General features: G+C 38.1%; 3 protein-coding genes across 3 annotated transcripts; all 3 read left to right on the top strand.

The window, feature by feature from the left end:
- Window positions 1–3,061: 3,061 nt before the first annotated feature.
- Window positions 3,062–4,030, top strand: LOC122738513 (olfactory receptor 11G2-like). The gene has a single exon (XM_043980527.1). The coding sequence runs from the start codon at window positions 3,062–3,064 to the stop codon at window positions 4,028–4,030; it is 969 nt and encodes a 322-aa protein (XP_043836462.1).
- Window positions 4,031–13,430: 9,400 nt separating this feature from the next.
- LOC122742805 (olfactory receptor 11G2-like) lies at window positions 13,431–14,369 on the top strand. The gene has a single exon (XM_043987315.1). It carries the CDS (start codon window positions 13,431–13,433, stop codon window positions 14,367–14,369), a length of 939 nt encoding a protein of 312 aa, XP_043843250.1.
- A 4,197-nt stretch (window positions 14,370–18,566) lies between these two features.
- LOC122738511 (olfactory receptor 11G2-like) lies at window positions 18,567–19,517 on the top strand. Its single transcript, XM_043980525.1, has one exon. The coding sequence runs from the start codon at window positions 18,567–18,569 to the stop codon at window positions 19,515–19,517; it is 951 nt and encodes a 316-aa protein (XP_043836460.1).
- The last annotated feature ends 2,411 nt before the right edge of the window (window positions 19,518–21,928 follow it).

The raw sequence follows: 21,928 nt of genomic DNA, 5'->3' as shown, positions 1-21,928 counted from the left end.
TTTGTGCATGGTACTATTTGATGTTTCTCATTGAAAAAGGAGTGGCATTTTAAACTTCACTGTCTTCCTCTGAATCTGAATCTACATCTTCTCTTTCCCCATAGTAGCTGTCTATGATTGAGTTCTTTCTCCATTGCTTACTCATTTTTATTTTTGTTTCTGTAAATGGTAGTATTAATTCAATTACTTTTTTTCAAAGGTAGAATTAAAAGGGAGATGGAGAGTTGAGAAGAGTATACAAGCATTGTGGCATGGTACAGAGTAGTTATCCATTTAAGTCACCATTTTTATATTGCAAAATTGTAACAACCATGAATTTGTGGTTATCAAGGAGTTCAGAAACTCTGAATTCAAGACAATCATGCCTATAACCACTATACTGGAAAATTTTAAATGGTGAGAAAGCTTTCAGGATTTGAGATCAATTAACTGTTAAAGACACTGCTGTTGTGCCATATATAAATCATGTCCTATTTCAAGAGACAACCCATATCTGTCAAAAGATCATGACATAAAGAAACTTGTGATTACTATGGTAATAAATAAAATGTAAGTTCTTTCATGGAAGAGACTGTTTTGTTTTAATTAATTTTTTGCCTTTGTAGGGCCAGCATTTAGCATAGGGTCATGTCTATAGTAAATGCTTAATAAATGGTTGATGAATGAAATAAACAAGGTGAGATGAGAAAAATAACTTTACTGTTTATCAGCTTATGATGTAGACACTTGATAATTTTTATTGAAAAAATAAATAAATGATTGCCAGTAAATAAAACCAAAGTAAATTCCTCTTAGGCACTGCATTATACACAATGGTTTTCCCCACTGCTTCAGAAGCAAAGCCTCTGGAGGCAGTGAACTATCATTGGAAATTGTATAAATAATGGAGGAGACATATCATTAAGCAAATAGATACTCTTCTGATGCTGGTTCAGTGAAAAGATCACATTATCTTCTGTATTAAGGGACAAAAATTAGCATTTTACCAAGGATTCAGACAGTATGTTCTATTTCAGGGTATGTAAGTACATATATGTGGACAAATAACTTTTCTACTGGAATCCTAATGCCTGTTTTATTATGATGAAGTAGTTCAAGTTTCCCTGGTTATTTCCAAATTACATCAATATATCAGGTTACATACATTCTTATAGCCCTTATTAGTAAGACTACTTAAAAAATGAGTTTGCTATTTTCTCTTCTCTATACCATTCTTCCCTATAGGGTATGCTTAAGAAGACTACATCCTTAAAGACATAATATTTGGGCAAAACGACTTAAGGACATAGTTCTTTTTTGTTTGCTTGTTTTATTATCTTATAGAGAGATGATGAAATATTGGCCATCCATGAACTCTGTGTGGCAAATAATCAAGCATGAAGAGGGATTAATTTTTGTAAGTTTGTAGTCAATTGTTCTCATTACATGTAATTCAAATTAAAGTGTTCTGAAAAGAATCAGAAATATAGCAATGAAGGAGTAATGCAAAATAAAAGGGAAACTCAACTAACAAAATCTAAAATATTTAGAGGAAAGTCAAGATGGGGATTCTTCAGGGTGCTTATCAGAGGATAAATGGGAGATTTAAAAAAAGATGAACATGGTGGCGTTAAGATATTGGGGAAGTCAACCCCAGTATTTCTATCCTGTGAATGTTTAAGCATCCTGAAGTGACACAGTCCAGGCTTGAGGGCAATCAGAGGAGCCATGATCAATAAATTGAGAGGATTCCTTTTCTTCTGTTTTTTTTATTCTGAATCTTCATCTTTCCATATTTCCTTATATATCTCTTTTTCCTTTGCTCCTTTGGTGACATTGAGTGATTTTTCATGAATAAAAGGCAGGGTGGTTTAATAGATAGAGCTTTGGGCTCATGACCCTCAGCAAATCATTTAACCTCTCTGAGGCATGGTTTTCTTTATCAATAAAATGAGACTAATGGTAATTCTTACTTGTCAAAATTATTGTAAGGACCAAATGGGATAATGTATGTAATATTTTATAAACCTTAAAGTACTCTATAAATGTGAGCTACCAAGACATTAGGAGATAATGACCATGATTAAAAGAGCCAGAAAGACAAATACCAGATAGGATGGGCACTTGAAGTACCTTTTCAAAAGCTAAATGGGAAATACTTCAGTTGCCTTTAAACATTAGATTCTTAATTATGGCAGAGCCATCAGGACACTGCCAAAAATTAATATGAAGTGCTTGGTTTTCCTCTCTAAGACAGTTAGAAAAAATGTTGCTGCAGCACCTACCATCAGTACAGCAGCTCTGAATTCTTTTTCTAGCACTCCAACCCACACTCTCTCACCTGGTCTCCATTATAAACAGAGGGACAGATTTAGGAGACAGCTGAGTCAGTTAGAGGTATAGATTGGGGTCATAAAACCTTTTTATTTCTTTCCATTAAAATAACTATGCTATTTAAAAGTAGAATTCACAACCTTGACATCACCCCAATATATTTTAATCAGAAGATCTAAATAGGATTTAAAGCTGAAAAAATATAGATATGGCAATGACACAATACTAGTCAGTTTCAGAATTAATTTGAATCTTGGATTTCATAGTGTTGGTGGAAATGGGACAATGAGGAGGAAATAAATGGAACCCTCTGAATTGGTTCATGTCTCCTTATAAGTGAATCTCTGTTTGGAATGAAATAGTACCCTGAGAAGAACCAAGTACAGATAGAGAATGGTTCTGTATTTCAGAAGGTACTTACATATCTAATGTGGGGTGATGGTTTTGATCTGAACAATGGGTATATGAAAAAGTAGATTTGGGGGTTTCTGCTACATAACTTGTCAATCTAGTTTCTCTCAGAGCCCAAGCTGTTCCCTAGAAAAGAAAATTGTGTAAGCTACATTCAAGTATATAGTTTCTTCTGTTTATTTTTGTCAAGTAGCACAACTTCATTGTCATGAACAATAGAGGAGGACAGAAGGGTAAAGGCAGATTCTTGGGCAGAAAGGAAAGTACAGAGAGAGTGAAAGGCCAAACCAGTTTTCAGATCTTTACTGTTTCTTTTACTTTCACAGGAAAGAGAGAAATGAAGATCTCAAAGGTCACTAATATCTCTGGGACTGTAAGTGAGTTTATCCTCTTGGGTTTCCCTTGTCAAAAAGAGACTCAAGTCATCCTTTTTATCTTGTTCTCTATCATTTACATCCTCACCATTATGGGGAATACATCTATCATCTGTGCTGTGTGGTCAAGCCAGAAGCTCCACACTCCCATGTACATTCTCTTGGCCAATTTCTCCTTCTTAGAGATCTGCTATGTTAACTCTGATGTGCCCCAAATGTTGGCCAACATGTTCTCTGAAACCAAAACTATCTCTATCACTGGCTGCTTGCTTCAGTTCTATTTCTTCTTCTCAACATGTGCCTCTGAATGCTTGTTTCTATCAGTAATGGCATTTGATAGGTACCTTGCCATCTGCCAGCCTTTACATTACTCTACCATCATGACCCACAGCCTTTGTGCCAATTTGGCAGTCTTCTGCTGGGTGGGTGGCTTCCTCTGGTTACTGACTCCTGTGATCCTAATCTCACAGGTACCCTTCTGTGGCCCAAACATCATTGACCACTTTTTGTGTGACCTGGGGCCATTGTTGGCCCTGTCCTGTGCCCCAGTCCCTAGGACTACTTTGGCCTGTGGTACCATCAGCTCTCTCATCATCTTCATCACTTTCCTTTATATATTGGGTTCTTATGTGTGTGTCCTGAGAGCTGTACTGCATGTGCCATCAGGCTCTGGGAGAAATAAAGCTTTCTCAACATGTGCCTCCCATTTCACTGTGGTGTCCCTCTTCTATGGCTCAGTCATGGTGATGTATGTGAGCCCAGGATCTGGGAACCAGTCTGGAATGCAGAAGTTTGTGACCTTGTTCTACTCCATGGCAACTCCCTTCTTCAACCCCCTGATCTACAGCCTCCGGAACAAAGATATGAAAAAAGCTCTAAAGGAACTCCTGGTTCAGTTGAGCCAGAGATTCCCTGATGGACACAGGAAATGAGAATAATGTATTCTACAAGTTTTCAGAATAACAGAGAATTATGTGACAATACAGGAATTTGGAAAATAGCTTCAAATACAGGTTAGCTGAAATGTAGACAATATAGAGAGTAAACTACATAGTGTGCTTTAAAGCTTTCAATGGACTTTAAATATATTATTTAATTTGGTACTCCCAAACAATGGGGATGTAATTGACATGAAACAAATCTAAAAGGTTATACTTATGATTCAGACCATGGAGGACCAAAACAAAAATTTAAGTATTTGTTTTATTGTAAAGTGAGTAGAGAACCATTGAAGATTTTTCAAGCAAAGAATACTATTTTTAGCAACTGTGGGAATGGTGGATTAAGAGTAGACCATAAAAGTAAGGAGACTGGGCTTATAATAGTCAAAGTAATTGGTGATAAGGGCATGAATTGGGACAATGGCTCTGCCTGGAGAGGAGAGAGATGGAAGGGAAACTACTTAGAATGGATCAGTAAGACACAAGAACCTTTGCCAATAAATATAGAGTTAAAGCAAGGCTGCCTATTATCCCCACTATTACTTTATACAGTTCTGGAAATGCTAGCAATAGCAATAAGGTAAGAGAAAAAAAATAATGCCATAAAATAGGTAAAGAAGAGATAAAACTACTTCTATTTGTTGGTGATGTGATGCTTGAAAAATCCTAAATAATCAGCAGACATTAATTGAAATAATCAATGACTTCAGAAAAGTTTCAGACTACAAAATAAATCCTAAATTTCAATGGAATTTCTATGTAACAATAACAAGAATAAGAATTAACAATAGAAAAGCGAATTCCATTCCAAATAACTACAAAATGCATAATATATTTGGGGATCAATCTATCAAACCATACATAGATTCAATTCAAGATACAGGTTCAATTACATATAGATTCAACCACACATAGATTCAATTACAAAGTTCCCTTAAAGAAACAAAGGATAACTTAAATAGCTGGAGGAATATTCAGTGCTCATAGCTAGTCCCTGGCCAATGTAATAAAAGTAATACTACTAAAATTAATTTGTACTTTTAATGCCATACTAATCATATTGCTTTGCAGATAGTTTATAGAATTTAATAAAATAGTTTAAAAAATTCATTTGGAAAAACAAAAGATCTAGAATATTAAGGAAAATTATAAAAAGAAGTACGGATAGAGGAGGAATAACACTTCTAGACCTCTAACTATATTATCAAGCAACCTTCATAAAAACTGAGAGAGAGAAACTAACACCTTACTCGATATTCAATAATACATTCTAAATGGATCCATGTCCTTAATATAAAGGATCATACTATTTTAAAGAATCAAAGAAAAGCAAATCATATACATCTCACAACCATGGATATGAGATGTATTTTAACCAAGCAAAAGATAGAGGCAACTACAAAAGACAAAATAGATAAATTTTTATGAAATTGAAAAGCTTCTGCAAAGATAAAGTTAATGCACCTAGGATAAGAAATAAAGTAGTTGTATGGGAAAAAAATCTTTGTATCAAATTTTTCTGATAAGAGTTTGGTATCTGAAATATAGCAAGTATATACATATATATGTGTATATGTATATTATGTATGTGCATAGATATAGATGAGATTGCAAAGACAATGAAGACAGAACCTTGGGAAATACCCACACAGCAACAGGGAGGAAGATGAAGACTCAACAAAGGAAACTAAGAAAGATGATTAGGAAGAAAGCCAGAAAAATGCAATGTCAAAAACCAGAGACAGTATGCAAAAGAGGGGCAGGAACAACAATATCAAATAAAGCAGATATGCCAAAAAAAAGTTATACTGTAGAGTAAGAAAAGACTATCAGTTTAATCATTAAGTAGTCATTGGTGACTTTGAAGAGAATAGCTTCATTACAATGGTTGGATCAGAGGCTAAACTACAAGGGGCTAAGAAGTGAATGAGTAGTTGGGATGTTATGGAAATGAATATTTATTCTATGAAGTAAATGACTCCTTCCTTTACCATAGTTGGCCCAGTCTCTGTCTCTCTGTCTCCCTCTGTTTCTGTCTCTCTGTGTCTCTGTATCTCTGTCTCTTTCTGTGTCTCTCTCTGACTCTCTCTCTTTGTCTTTGTATCTCTCTGTCTCTTTCTCTCTGTGTGTGTCTCTCTCTTTCTCATTGGCTGTGTGACCCTGGACAAGTCATTTAAGCCAGTTTACTTCAGTCCCTTATCTGGAAAATGAGCCAGAGAATGAAATGGCAAATAATTCCAGTGTCTTTACCAAGAAAACCACAAATGGGATCATGAAGAATTAGAAAAGACTGAAATGACTGAACAATGAGATCCCTTCCCACTCTGAGATTTTCTTTCTATGACATTATAATACTTTCTATAACCAAATATGCCAAAAAAGATGATTGTCACATCTTTTCATCTGTGGCCCTCCCTACCTGAAATTCCCTTCAGATGTCAAAATTAATCTGTATATATTATATTGTAACCAATGTCTTCTTCATACAAAACTTGTTCTTTTTTATTCTCTTTGTGACGTTTAAAATCTAATGTGTGTGGTTGCCTTTTTCTGCCCCCCAGTGTGGGGTGAAACTAGTGTGAGAATTGGAATAATGCCCCCTGCTGGGAGGAACCTTTTGTGAGCTCTGGCCTGAGGACAAGCTATGTGGCCTTGGCATCAGGAAGTGATGTTTGCTCGTGGGTACTGTCGATCAAAGCCACCAGCCAATTAGATTGGAGCTGTGGGTGGGTGGACGGCCCTGTTTTCATTTTTGCAGGAGGCTTTTTGGATGAAGAAGGGGTGAGGGTCTCTCTCTTTTCACCAGGACCTCGTGTGGAGTGGAACAGAAATGCTGGATCCCTTAGATAGATAGATGAAGGCATCTTGGCCTCTTTCTCTCTCCTCACCAAATTCTTATGCTCCTTAATAAATACTTAAAAGTCTAAACTCTTGCTAAAGCTTATAATTGATGGCAACCACTCATTAGATTTTTAGACAGTCTAGCTAGAATTTTAGCCCATTACAAATAGCAACTCTACACTAGATAGGATTTACTTATAAATTAGAAGCTTCAGCAACAGTTTAGGCATTAAGCATTTATGTAAGTATATTAGGGGTTAGTAAAGAGAAAACACATGGAGTTCAGAAAGACAGCAAAGCCTATCTACCCCAGGGTTCAGAATGGACTCCTTCTTCTCCTTCCCTCAGCCACCAACCTGAGGTTCCAAAATGAAAGAGGCAGAGCCAGGGAGCCAGCCTCACTTCCTACTTCCTGTCTCCCTCCCCCAGAAGGGGAGGTACTTCAAGCTGATTGGTTGAGGGTGGTTGATGTTGTAGTCCACAGCCTCTGAGAACACTCTCTCTTCAGAGTCAGGCAGGTGTGGTTTTAATTTAATTAATTAATTAATTTAATAAAGTTAATTTAATTTAATTAACTTTAAGTAGGCTAATCAGCAAAGTCAATTGCTCTTAGTCAGTCTCACTTAATTCATTCAGTCTAGATTAATCTCCTCTGGTTGGGGCCTTTGGGTGTTGACAAAAAGCCGATTATATCTTACACTCTTTGTCTATGGAATTACCATTATTCTAACTGAGACCTGAAATTCCAGTCATCTTTTATACTATGTTATCCCTCAGGAAAATGGGGAAGGAGTGGGGAAGTGAGTGAGCCTTACTTTCATCAGAATTGGTTCAAAGAGGGAATAACATAAACACTCAAGAGGGTATAGTAATATGTTTTGCCCTGAGGGAATGTGAGAGGGGAAGGGGAAAAGGAGGGGGGAAATGAAGGAAGGGAGGGCAGATTGGGACATTTTTGAGGAGGGAAAGGGTGAAAGAAGAGAGAAAATGGAATAAATATCAAGGGGAGGGAATAGGATGGAGGGTAATACAACTAGCAATAATAAGTGTGAAAAAAATGATGAGCAGGATGATATCAGAAGGACATATGAAAAATGCAAACCATCAATAGAAGAAGCACTGATGGTATTTGAATACATATTGAAGTATAGTTTTATTTTAGTTCCTCTTTCTAAAGTTATTATGTCTATTTTTTTCACAACTTGACTAATGTGAAGATACTTGGCATAACTGCACATGTATGACTTATTTTGAAGTTCTTAATTGCATAGAGAGGGTTGAGGAGGGAGGGAGGAAGAAAATTTAGAACACAAAGTTTTTTTAAAAATCAATGTGAAGAAGTGATGAGCAAGCGGATTTCAGAGAAATCTGGAAGGACTCACATGAACTGATGCTGAGTGAGATGATCAGAACTAGGAGAACATTGTACACAGTATCAACAACATTGTGTGTTGACCAACTATGAAAGAATTGTAACTCTTCTCAGCAATACAGTGATCCAAGATAGTTCCAAAGGACTCATGATGGAAAATGCTCTCCAAATCCAGAAAAAAAGGACCGTGGAAACTAGATGCAGATTGAACCATACTATTTCTACTTTTTTTTGGTTTTTGTTTTGTGAGGTTTTTCCCTTTTGCTCTGATTCTTCTTCTACAGCGTGGCTAATGTGGAGATATGTTTAGTGTTATTGTACATATATAACCTATGTCAGATTCCTTGCTGTCTTGGGGAGAAGGGAGGAAGAGAAGGGAGGGGAGAAAGGGATAAAAATTTGAAACTAGAAATCTTACAAAAACAAATGTTGGAAACTATCTATACATGTAACTAGAAAAAAATAGGCATAGCTTTCTAAAGATTTAATAATATGTATTACAGAAAAAAATGTAATCCCTCACTTGCCAAATTCAACATGTCAATCAATCCTATAGATTTCTTACTTCTTATGGGCTATCACATAATTTCTTCCTTTTCATTCATTCATCCAAATGAGGCCAAGCTCATATCACCTCATGATATAATTGCAACTGTTTCCAAATTAGCATTCCTTGTTCTTAAACACTCCCCTTCTGTATCACCTACACTATACACTCCTTCCAAATGAATTTCTCAAAAATACCACTTTAATGTATCACTACCTTGACCGAAATCCTTCATTGATTCCCAATTGTTTTCAAGATAAATGTACAATTTCTTACAGTGGCATAAAGTCCTCGTTCAAAATGTCCTTAATCTATCTTTCTACCTATATCAGCATAGAAAAAATAACTCAGTCTTAGAGTCTCTGACCCATTCATTACAATAGCTTTGTTGGTGCTGTTCTAGAGATACTCCTCCTTTCTAGAACTTCGACTATGCCCCTTTTCCTGGAACCATCATCCCCTCCCCACCAAAAATATTCAATGCCTACAAATAATCAAGCTAAAAACTCACTTCTCTGATTAGCACTGGCCAGCCTATGACATTATAGATGGGAAATTAATAAGGTACACATAAATGAGACTGGACCCCTTACTTTTAAGGGGCCAGGCCCCCTTCCATATTGTTATTTAAGCATGTTATATAAGACAAGAAAGGCCTGGAAAGACATGTATGAGATGATGTATTGTGAAATAAGCAGAACCAAGAGACTATTGTACAGAGAGACAGCAATATTGTATGATGAAGAACTGTGAATGACTTTACTATTCTCAACAAAACAATGATCCAAGAAAATCCCAAAGGACTATTGATGAAACATACTATCCACCTCCAAAGAAAGAACTGATATTGATAGAACAGACTGAAGGATGCTATTTTTCACTTTCATTTTTTAATTTTAATTGTTTTCTTGTACAAAATGACAAATATGATAATCTTTTCTGTAATCATACATGTATAACCCATATCTTATTGTTTGCTGCCTTGGAGTGGGGGAGGAGGGTAGGGAGGGAAAGAGGGGTAAAAATTGGAACCCAAAACTATAAATAAAAAGGTTTATTTTTAAAAAGCCAAACAACTCAAAGAAAAGACATGGAGAAGTCACTCAGAAACTGGTATATACTGGTGCCACAGTAGTAGAGAATTTTTCAACTGGATCACCAATTTCCTTCCTGCTCCTGCCTGAAGATTGCTGTATGCAAGGCTTAGTCCTTAAGTATCCTCCTCTACCTCCCACCAAGAATCCTAATAATGTCTCCCAGGTGTTGTATTTTCCCTTGCGTAAAGAAAAATATGCCTGTAATTTTTTAAAGTTTAATGCTTTTAAAGCATTATTGGTTGGTTTATTTCCTCCATGGAAATATCAAATCCTCCAAAAAAGAACTGCAAAGAATTGAAACATGATTCCCTGCTTCTCATCTACTTCAGCCATATGGGTTTGCTTACTATCCCCTTAAATGTTTTGGGTGCATTGTGATTCCATACACTCATTTAGAAGCAGAAAGAGCACTGATCTTAGAATCAAGAAACACAGAACACTTACACTGCAGTCCCAACTCTGACACTTACTGGCTATTTGACCTTGGACAAGTCATTTCCATTCTCTGGGCCTTGATTTTGTCATCAATAAAAAAACAAGGGAATTAGATGAGAGGAGCTCTAGTGTCCCTCCCAGTTTTGATGTTCTCTGGTCCCCTGTGATTCTATACTGGAACAGTGGAATAGAGAGAAAAGGAGGGAAGGAAAGTGTATTTTCTTGTAATGCTGATTCAGGTTCTATTATTTTCTTCATCACTGCTCACTGAAAATAAAATCTATCTACCCAAGAGAGCAATCAGTAACTTCTCCTGGTGCTCCTCTGAAGAAGTCCCAAAAGAGTAAAAGCAAGTATGAATAGGAAACAATAATCATCATAAGAAAGCAATAGCTTCCAGAGAACATAGTCTTCTTACTGTCACCAATGGTGCCTCTTCTAATAAAAGTCAGATGCTGGGACTCCTTTAGGTGGCTGGAACATAAGAAGCTAGTGTCTAACACTGGATATAGATTGCTGGGGTAAGTGATGTTGAGCTCTATATATCAGTGCCAAATTCTGTAAAATATCTGGGCAGTGGGAAAGGACTACTACTTTAGGGTGACAGAGTAATGTAGTGGAGAAAAGTGTTTGACTAAAGACTCAGAGACTCTGGGTCTCCTTCTTACTATCTTTGTGGGCCTGGCAAGGTCACGTTACCACTCTGGGCCTTAGTTGTCATGTCTCTAAACTGGTGGGAGTTGGACAAGATAATTTCTATCTATTAATCTATGCTCCATATTCTTATCATATGATTATTTTATCTCACCTATTAGGGAAATTAAATTTTTTTTCATGTTAGAGAAAATAATGGAAAATACCTCTTCAAACCAGAAGAGTAATGAAGATAAAATGATCCCTACCTCCATACAAAAAAAGGTTATGATACCTAGATTTTTCACCTCTCCCACTATACCACTGGGGGCTTTCCAATCCAAATGAAACTCTAATTTTACATGGAGTTAATGGTGAGTCTTACAAAAATGATATAAAAGGTCATAACAGGATACATGTGTCCTTTCAGGTTGTATATGAATGAAGCAACTTCCTTTGTCCTCATCCTGGTCTCACCCTGATGAAGTTACTATGGGAACTGAGATTTCCTCACTTCCATAAATGTTCCATCCAAGCAAAGAAGCTTACCTTTCTTCAGCTACTTCTATTTCTCCTAAACTTCAGCACTCCCTATCTTCCCAAGCTTTCACTCCAGCATCAAACACACACTATACTTGAAAGTCACAATATTCTGGTTCTCAGTTCCTGTCATGCTTACTCCACTAACCATGAAACTATATGCCCTCTTATGGCCCATCCTCTTCATCCAATTTTAATGTATAAAGCTTACCCTCTCTGAGACTTTTTTTTTTTTTGCGGGGCAATGAGGATTAAGTGACTTGCCCAGAGTCACAGGGCTAGTAAGTGGCAAGTGCCTGAGGGCAGATTTGAACTCAGGTCCTCCTGAATCCAGGGCCCGTGTTTTATCCACTGTGCCACCTAGTTGTACTCCCTTTGAGACATTTTTTGCATCTCCTCATAGACACAATGAACAGAGATAATATGACTTAAGACATTGGGAAATACATTAGATCATAACTCTAGGGATAGAAGAGAGCTCAGAGGTGACTTTTTCATCATACAGATAAGGAAAGTGAGTCCCAAAGAGATTAAGCCAAGTGCCTAAAGTCATACACACAGTACGAAATAGGGAACAAGAGTTATCATCTGAACTTAGAGATGAAATTATTGATTATTTGTCCTTATCCTTGACACATCTCAGCTTCTGTTATGCCAGATGCTGAGCCAAGTGATTTCAAATACACAAAGGACTATTATATAGAATAGGGGTAAGCCATTCTCTGTGTAGCTAGAGAGTATACATTGATGAAAAATAAAGGAAATTTAAAAAGAGGTCAAGTGTGACAGAATAGATAGAAAGTTGGCCTTAAGCCAATAAAACCTGAGTTCAAGGGTGACAGTAAAGATGACTTTCTGCACTAGTAAATGGAATAGAAATGGGAAAGTGTCTCTGGACATTCCTTGCATCAAGGAAATCAAAGGTCAATCTCTACTCTTTATTCTCATTCACACTTTAGCATGAATTAGTTGTCCTAACACCTAGATGAAATTGGCACCCTTGAGGGGAAAGACAACTTTGTTTAGGAAATGGGATTTTGGAATATATGCATGAAAAAAAGAAGGTAAGAAAGTAAAAACTGGTCTGGCTCCGGAAGGGTTCAAATTTGCATTTGACTTTTTAATATCTGTGTAATTTGGGGCAAATCACAACCTTCCTGAGCTTTACTTTCCTTGTGTATGTATGTAGAGGTTGGGGACCTCTAAGGTCTTTTCTAGCTCTTGATCAATGGTTATCAGTTTTCCTACTTTATCCTAGAACCTAAGGCGAATCATTAATAATGCTACAGAGATGAATCTCTCCTTGTCTGAATATTGGAATGCATGCCTTGTGACCTCAACATTCCCTTTGCCCAGAAGTCAGCATTGCTGACCTTCTGTAACATGTTATCTATTCAAGAGTATGAACTCTTTCATTTAAAAATAAGTAGATTCTAATTCAATCATTTAACATGTGCTCCTTTGAAAGCTGGAGCATTTGAAGTAATAGAATTAGTGAACTTCAATGAAGGCTTATCTCTGGGATGCATTATGGCATGTAAGTAATCCTGAATTCTGAAAGATAAGGACAGTAGCGCTGAAGCACTGCTTATTACCACCAACCTGGAAATGGTCTTTTTCTCTCTCACACACATACATATATACACACACGAATATACACATAAACATATGTACACACATGCATATGTGTATTTAGGCATGTATATACAAGAACACTTGGCATATTGCTCATCTGAGCATCCACTTCAGAAATATGAGATTAAGTTCTGAATTTTTTCATAAAATATAAAAATATTTGTTCCACAAAACTGTGGATATAGAGGGCAGAAAGGACAAAAGAGAAGGGGAGGGGTGGCTGACATATGTATTTGTGAATACTAAAGATAGGAAAATCTAATCTATGTCCATTTCAAAGGTAATGAAGAAATGACTGTCTTGGGCATTCATAACATCTCTTGGACTATAAGTGAGTTCATCCTCCTGGGCTTTTCATGCAGCCAAGAAATAGAAACACTTCTCTTCGTGTTGTTCTCCATTATGTATGCACTGACTCTGATGGGAAATGGGACAATTGTCTGCGCTGTGTGTTGGGACAAACAGCTCCACACTCCCATGTACATCTTACTGGCCAACTTTTCCTTCCTTGAGATCTGCTACATCAACTCCAGTGTGCCCAATATGTTAGCCAACCTCCTCTCCAAGGACAAGACCATCTCCTATAAAGGCTGCATCCTACAATTCTACATCTTTTCTTCTCTGTGTGCAACAGAACTCTTTTTCCTGGCCCTCATGGCATTTGATAGGTATGTTGCTATCTGCTACCCACTCCACTATTCCACCATTATGACTGGACAACTCTGTGCCACCCTGGTGTCTGCCTGCTGGGTGGGTGGCTTCCTTTGGTTACTGACCCCTGTCACTCTCCTCTCCCAGGTGCCCTTCTGTGGTCCAAATATCATTGACCACTATTTATGTGATCTTGGAGCAATGCTGGCCTTGTCATGTACACCTGTCCCCAAAACGACTCTAACCTGTGGTGTTGTCAGTACCCTTATTACCTTTATCACCTTAATTTACATCCTTGGATCCTATACACAGGTTCTAAGAGCTGTGCTACGACTGCCAAAGGGCTCAGGAAGACAGAAAGCCTTCTCTACATGTGCTTCCCATATAGCTGTGGTCTCACTGTTCTATGGCTCCATCATGATAATGTATGTGAGCCCAGGGTCTGCCAGCCAACCTGAGATGCAGAAATTCATCACTTTGTTCTACTCAGTTGCCACGCCACTCTTGAATCCCATGATCTATAGCTTCCGTAATAAGGAAATTAAGGCAGCTTTGAGAAAAGTCCTGGGGAGAATATGAATATCCCCCTGACATATGAGTGCTCCTTAGATCTTCATTCCTCAATCTCTCTTTGCAGGGTATGTTATAGTGGGGATTGCCTTTGTTTCTCGATTGAGTGAGATGGCCACTGAGTTCTTGCCATTACTAGGATTCTGTGATTTATGTGGAAGGTGGTGAGGAAGAAAGGAACAAGCATTTAAGTGTCTATTATGTGCCAGGCACTGTGCTAATTTAGCTTTATAACTTGTATCACATTCTATCCTCACAACAACCCCAGGACTTAGATGCTATGATTGTCCCTGTTTTACCATAGAGGAAACTGATATAGACATAAGGAAAATGAGTTCCCCAGCATGTACACAGCTAGTAAGTGGTAAGAAGCTGGATTTTAACTCAGGTCTTCATGTCTTCTATCCACTGTACCACCTATGTGCCTCTGCTTCTTATGAGAAGAGTTCAGTTTATAACTCTTATCTCCAGTGAAACACAAAGAACTCTCATGGTTAGGTTGCAGGAAAGATGTTATCTGGTACAGAGACAAGAATCAAATGCAGAGATGTCCACTGGAAACTGGGACTCTAACAATGTATGGGCATTATTCCTGTTTTCTCTACTATGCTTAGCTCTTTCCAAGGTGACTGGGCTATTCAATTCTTCCCATCTCCAACCTCAGCTAAAACACTTTGCTACTCTTCACCATATAAATAGACATAAGTGCCTATGGTTGATTTCAGTCTAGCAACAAATCAAACATATATATGTTCCACGAATGAACTGGGCCTTTGTTAGAGGGAGACATGGATGTCTTAGTCCCCCTTCCCTCCTATATGCTTTTTACAATGGAGAGGGGGATTTACACTTTAGGGCTAGCAGGAACAGTGCAGAAAGAGTAGCATACATCTCTTCTCTAAGTATGTATTCCCATACTGGAATAAAGCACGAAACATCTGGAAGGAAGATGATGTCCACAGTGACTCAATCTTCCTGCCTTTCTATTTTAAAATCTCCTTTCCCTGGATTGCTTCTCTGCTTCCTTACTTTGCAGTTTCCCTTTCAATTTTCTTTAACTATACTTAGGAAATAAGGTTCTCTCTGTCTTCACTTCTATATCTTCACATTGAGGGTTTGGGGGCATCTTGATTGGTTAAACAGTTCTGGAGTCTGACCTTGCCTGTGCCTGGCCTTACAAGTTATCCCACAAAATATACATACCAAGGATTGCTTGTGTAAACCTTGAAGGTGGCATCACCTAATATCAGTGTCCTTTAACATGGGTTTAAGGACCCCCCAAGGGATAGATTTATATATTTCAAGTTGTATAGGCAAAAATACAGGTTGATTTAACTTAAACCTATAACTGAAATTAAGAATTTCCTTCAACTATTTAAAATATTTCCCTAAGAAAGGGTCCCTAGGCACCAAACTGCTAATTGGGTCCATTATACAAAAAAAAAGCTTAAAACCCCAGTTTTAATACATGTACATTGTTCTATGTAGTGGAGACCTTGTAGAAATTTTAAAATTCACAAGTACAGCAAACAAACAAAGGTATCATAATATGTATGTTTATCTCTTTGTATGTGTATGTGTACTATTAAATTTCAACATTTCATCTTCACTTGAAATCTCCTTTTTAGGGTTATACTATTATACTTACATTACATGCATATTATCAAAACTCATGACTGACTAACAGCCACTTATTTGAGATCCTTTAAGATGAGTCCTCAGTGGAGACTTTCCTGCAGAATGGACCTATTGGAAACAAATGCAAATATTTTATATATAATGTTGATTTAAGGGCAGCTAAGTGGCAGAGTGGATAAAGCACCAACCCTGGATTCAGGAGGACCTGAATTAAAATCCTGACTCAGACACTTGGCACTTACTAACTGTGTGACCCTGGGCAAGTCACTTAACCCTCATTGCTTCACCAAAAAAAAAATAATAACATTGACTTGTTTGTTAGACTGTTTTCCCCAACAATAATCTATGAGCCCTGGGTCTGGACTTAAGTTTTACCATGCCTAAATATGTGAGTGAAAAAAAAAGTATTTTATAAGAAACCTATCCTTGTTAAGTAAATTTCAAACACCCACCATGATAGGGCAACTTTCATTCAATTAAATCCTATGCTTTATTGTCTCATCTTAATGTTGATATTACACAAGGAGTTTCTACTCTAGTAGTATCTTCTGGGTATAGTGTAAGTCTGGGTTCCTCTCCTTTAATTGCTGGTGTTATGAGTGTCCATTAATAATAAAGTATGGATCTCTTGATGTGCATTGTGCTCTCCTTTAGGCTACCAGCCCCTTTTAAGATCAAAACTATGTTGTCTTTTTCTTTTCATGCCTTTTTTTGAATGCAGTGATGTTCTCCATGTCATAGTCTTGCATCTTTGATTATTTTAATAATTAATTAATTGATTGAGATATTCTATATAAAAAGCATTATAGCTAAGAGCTAGGGCTGCCAAAAGTAAGACAGTCTAGCTGTTAAGAAGCTCATTTTCTAATAGTGGAGACAACACTTACGTAAGGTTGAAGCTACAAGTCACAAGGAGGTTTAATTGGTCCTTAGGGTATGGTAGCAAAGTAAATGGTAACACCCTCCAGATAATGTCATTTCCAGGGATCAAATCAAATCAGTTTCTGATATTTAAATTCATAAATAATGAAATATTCCTATAATACTTCATTAGTAGCACATTGAAAATATTACCTAATTCAAATATAATATATCTATAAACCTCCTCCTCACTCTTGAGCCCCTTTAATGCTACCCCAAATTTAAAGCACATTTTCCACATAGCTTCAGCATCCACTCAATTCCTTTACTCATAAGTCCCCATTGATGTGTCTCTTTTACCAACCAACCAAAGAACACATTACTTAAAAGCAAAAGATTTCTAATTAACTAGTAAGATAAGTGTTAAGAAAGGTTTTGCCTACACATACAAGGGTGCATTCTGCCATAAGTAATCACACCTCCAGACAGGGGTGACAAGACACATGCCGAGAACCTACACAATCATAAAACATGCCCAGTGAGCACACATGTGGGGGCCACTTGTGGTCAGGGAATATTTTCCATGGCAAATAAAACTTCTAACCTGACAAAAATGCTAAAGTTCTCTAGTAGTGTCACCAACTGAGTTGCTTTCTCTACTGAGATCTTTTGCTATACAGTTCTCTGTGCTATACAGCTTGCTGCTGACTACCTCCACTGACAGACACCACCACTCTTAGATATGTCTTCATTTGGATGTATTCACACTGTCCTATATCCCACTAGATGACTTTCCACTACTCCCCTGCTCTTCTCTATGCAGTTTCTTCATTTCCTCTGTTCTCTCTTCAGCCACCTGCTGGAGTAAAGCAGTACGGCTACTAGGAAGTGTCTCCTTACAGTATAGCACAGCTCTTTTAGCCATAACCCCAGGTTATCACTCAGAATTAATACTTTCAACCCATGTCACACTCCCCTGGTCTTTTGTTTGTGTTCTTTCAAAACATCCCAGGAACACCATTAGAAAAAGGATAGTGTAGTTATCCTTTGGGGAAAACAGACTTTTATCATCCCCTACAATATACCTGATTGCTCTGAAAATCAACTTTGGGAAAGTAAAAGAGCCATCAGAACTGGATGTCTTCCCTGGTTCTTTTATTTTGTTTCATATCCATGGCCTTATATATTCCTGCCAACATATTTTAGTTAGTAGATCTAAATATGGTTTAAAGATGAAACAATTTAAATATTCCAATTACACAATACTAGTCCACTTCAGAATTCATTTGAAATCTTAGATTTCATGGTGCTGATGGAAATGTGCCACAGCAGTAGGCAGGAAATGGAACCCCTGGGGTTGGTTTATGTTTCCTAATATGTGTTTCTCTGTATGGAATGAAATGGTATCCTGAGCAGAACCAAGTAGAGTTGGAGAATGTTTATGTATTTTATAAGGTTACATATCTATTGTGGTGATGGTTTTACTTTGAACAATGGGCAACTACAACAGCAGATTGTGGAATTTCTACTATGTAACTTGTCAAGCTAATTTCTCTTACAGCCCAAGTTGCTCCCTAGAGCTCGTCAGAAAATTATAAGAGGTACATTAAAGTATATAGTTTCTTTTGGTTATTTTTGACAACTAGCACAATTTCAGCATCATGAACACTATAGAACAGAAAGGTGAAAGCAGATTCTTGAGCAGAGATGGCGGGGGCGGGGGGGGCAGTGAAAGGCCAAACTGGTCTTCAGATCTTCATTGTTTCTATTACTTCCATTGGTAAGAGAGAAATTAAGATCTCAAAGGTCACTAATATCTCTGGGACTATAAGTGTGTTTATCTTCTTGGATTTCCCTTGTCAAAAGGAGACTCAAGTCATCCTTTTTATCTTGTTCTCTATCATTTACATCCTCACCATTATGGGGAATACATCTATCATCTGTGCTGTGTGGTCAAGCCAGAAGCTCCACACTCCCATGTACATTCTCTTGGCCAATTTCTCCTTCTTAGAGATCTGCTATGTTAACTCTGATGTGCCCCAAATGTTGGCCAACATGTTCTCTGAAACCAAAACTATCTCTATCACTGGCTGCTTGCTTCAGTTCTATTTCTTCTTCTCAACATGTGCCTCTGAAGGCTTGTTTCTATCAGTAATGGCATTTGATAGGTACCTTGCCATCTGCCAGCCTTTATATTACCCTTCCATCATGACCCACAGCTTTTGTGCCAACTTGGCAGTCTTCTGCTGGGTGGGTGGCTTCCTCTGGTTACTGACTCCTGTGATCCTAATCTCACAGGTACCCTTCTGTGGCCCAAACATCATTGACCACTTTTTGTGTGACCTGGGGCCATTGTTGGCCCTGTCCTGTGCCCCAGTCCCTAGGACTACTTTGGCCTGTGGTACCATTAGCACTCTTATCATCTTCATCACCTTCCTCTACATACTGGGTTCTTATGGCCTTGTCCTGAGAGCTGTACTGCATGTGCCATCAGGCTCTGGGAGAAATAAAGCTTTCTCAACATGTGCCTCCCATTTTACTGTGGTGTCTCTTTTCTATGGCTCAGTCATGGTGATATATGTGAGCCCAGGAATTGGGAACCAATCTGGAATTAGGATTAGGGATAGGGTAGAGACTGCTACTGAGCCTTTTGGGTAGGGGGAGGAGGGGAGGAAGGGAGATGATTTGGGAGATTTAATTCACAACTGATCTGTTTGGTCCAAGCTTTCAATGCTACAGGGAAGGGGCAGGATGCCTCTCTCCTTCCCTTCCCTTTCCAATAAAACTCATTAATGCAGGGGGGGAAAAATAAAGAAAGTGCTAAAGAAACTCCTGGTTTAGTTGACCCAGAGATTCCCTAATGGACACAAGAAACAAGAATTATGTATTCTACAAGTTTGGGGCATAACAGAGAATTATGTGACAATGTAGGAACTGGGAAAATAGCTTCAAATAGAGATTAGCTGAAATGTAGACAATATAGAGAGTAAACAACATATTGTGCTTTAAAGTTTTCAATGAAATTTACATATATTGTGTCATTTGATACTCACAAACAATGGGGATGTAATTGACATGAAATAAATATAGAAGGTTATATTTGTGATTCAGACTATGGAAGACCAAAACAAAAATTTAAATAATTTTGTTTTATTGTAAAGTGAGTAGAGAATCATTGAAGGTTTTTTGAGCAAAGAATTTTATTTTAGTGACTGTAGGAATGGTGGATTAAAATTAGACCTTAAAAATAAGGAGACTTCCAGGGTGGAGCCAAAGTAGCAGAGGAAATGCAGTGAGCTCTTGAACTCATGACACAATTACTCCACAAAACATCAAAATAATGCCATAGGACAATTCCTAGAGCAACTAAACCCACAGAAGAATGTGCTGAAATCATCTTCCAACTAAGGACAGTTTGGAAGGTTGGAAGGAGGGAGCTGCTGTGCTTTGACAGGAGTGGAACCCAACCCCACAGTCACCCTGACACAAATCCAGTCCCAGGAAGGCCTTGCCAGAAAAAGAGACCCCACCCTGAGCCTCTGAATCAGCTGCAGCACCAGTGTGACTAAGCTCACAGTCTGGTGAGAGGGCTGAGCCCTTGGCAGAGGGGAGATTACAGGGGTCTATGCTGATGTTGAGGAGAAACTTGGGTTTTTCACCCATGCTGAGAACCAGGAGGTAGGCTTGGGTAGCAGTGGCCCAGGTAGGGGAGGGGCACGGGCTCGTCAGAGCTGACAACCACAACACAAATCTAGTTGAATAGCAAGTTGGTCTAGGGTCATCTAAGCACCAGGGAACAGGCCAGGCAAGTGAAGAACCTGCTCCTCCTTAAATCATACCACCTGGGACTTTCTGAAGCTTGGGATACTTCAGCCTGGAAACAGTGCCCCACTTTAAGGAGGTAAAAGTCAAGTAAAAAAAAGGCAAGATGAGCAGACAGAGAAAGGTGAGGACCATAGAAAGTTTCTTCAGTGACAAGGAATATCAAGGTGCACCCTGTAAGGGGCTAAAATTCTAGCTATACTATCTAAAAATCTAATGAGTGGTCACCAATAAATTATAAGCTTTAGCAAGAGTATTTAAGTGTTTAAGTATTTATTAAAGAGCATTAGGGTCAGAGAGAAAGGTAAAAACCTAACTATTTCTAAGAGACCCCATCATCCGACCCACTATGGCAAGATCAGGAACAAAAAGAGACAGCACCCCTCCGCCAGCGTCTGCTTCCTACTTTGTGTCCTCCTCCCAGAAATGGGAGGCTCCTCAAGTTGATTGGCTGGTAGCCTTGACAGACAGTATCCACAAGCAAACGTCTTCATGACGCTAAGGACCTTGACCACATGGCTTGCCCTCAGAGGCCCTCTCCTCATGGCAGAGCTTTGCTACAGTAAGTCTCCAGTAGGTGGCATCATTTCAATTGTTACAACCCTCAGAGGAAGATGTCAATGTCAGGGCCCCTACATCTAAAGCTTCCAAGAAAAATATAAATCGGTCTCAGGCCATAGAGGCATTCAAAAAGGACTTTGAAGATAAAGTTAGAGAGGTAGAGGGGAAAATGGAAAGATAAATGAGGTTGATGCTGGAAAGAGATGAGAAAAAAGTCAACAGCTTGATAAGCCAAATTGGCCAAATGGAAAAGGAGGTACAAAAGCTCTCTGACAAAAATAATTACCTAAGAATTAGGATTGAACAAATGGAAGCTAGTGACTTTATGAGAAACCAAGACACAATAAAGCTAAACCAAATGAACAAAAAAAATAAAGGGCAATGTGAAATATCTTCTTGGAAAAACTGTTGACCTAGAAAATAGGTCCAGGAGAGATAATTTGAAAATTATTGGTCTACCTGACAACCATGATCAAGGAAAGATCTTAGACATCATCTTCCAAGAAACTGTCAGGGAAAATTGCCCTAATATTCTAGAAGCAGAAAGTAAAATAGAAATTAAAAGAATCCACTGATCACCTCCAGAAAGAGATCCCAAAAGAAAAAGTCCTAGGATTATTATAGCCAAATTCCAGAGCTCTCAAACCAAGGAGAAAATATTGCAAGCTGCCAAAAAGAAAGAATTC

This window comes from Dromiciops gliroides, chromosome 2 (genome assembly GCF_019393635.1).
Source record: "Dromiciops gliroides isolate mDroGli1 chromosome 2, mDroGli1.pri, whole genome shotgun sequence".
Classification (NCBI taxonomy): Eukaryota; Metazoa; Chordata; class Mammalia; order Microbiotheria; family Microbiotheriidae; genus Dromiciops; species Dromiciops gliroides.
Note: the sequence above shows the minus strand (reverse complement) of the source record. Positions and strands in the feature narration are given on the sequence as shown.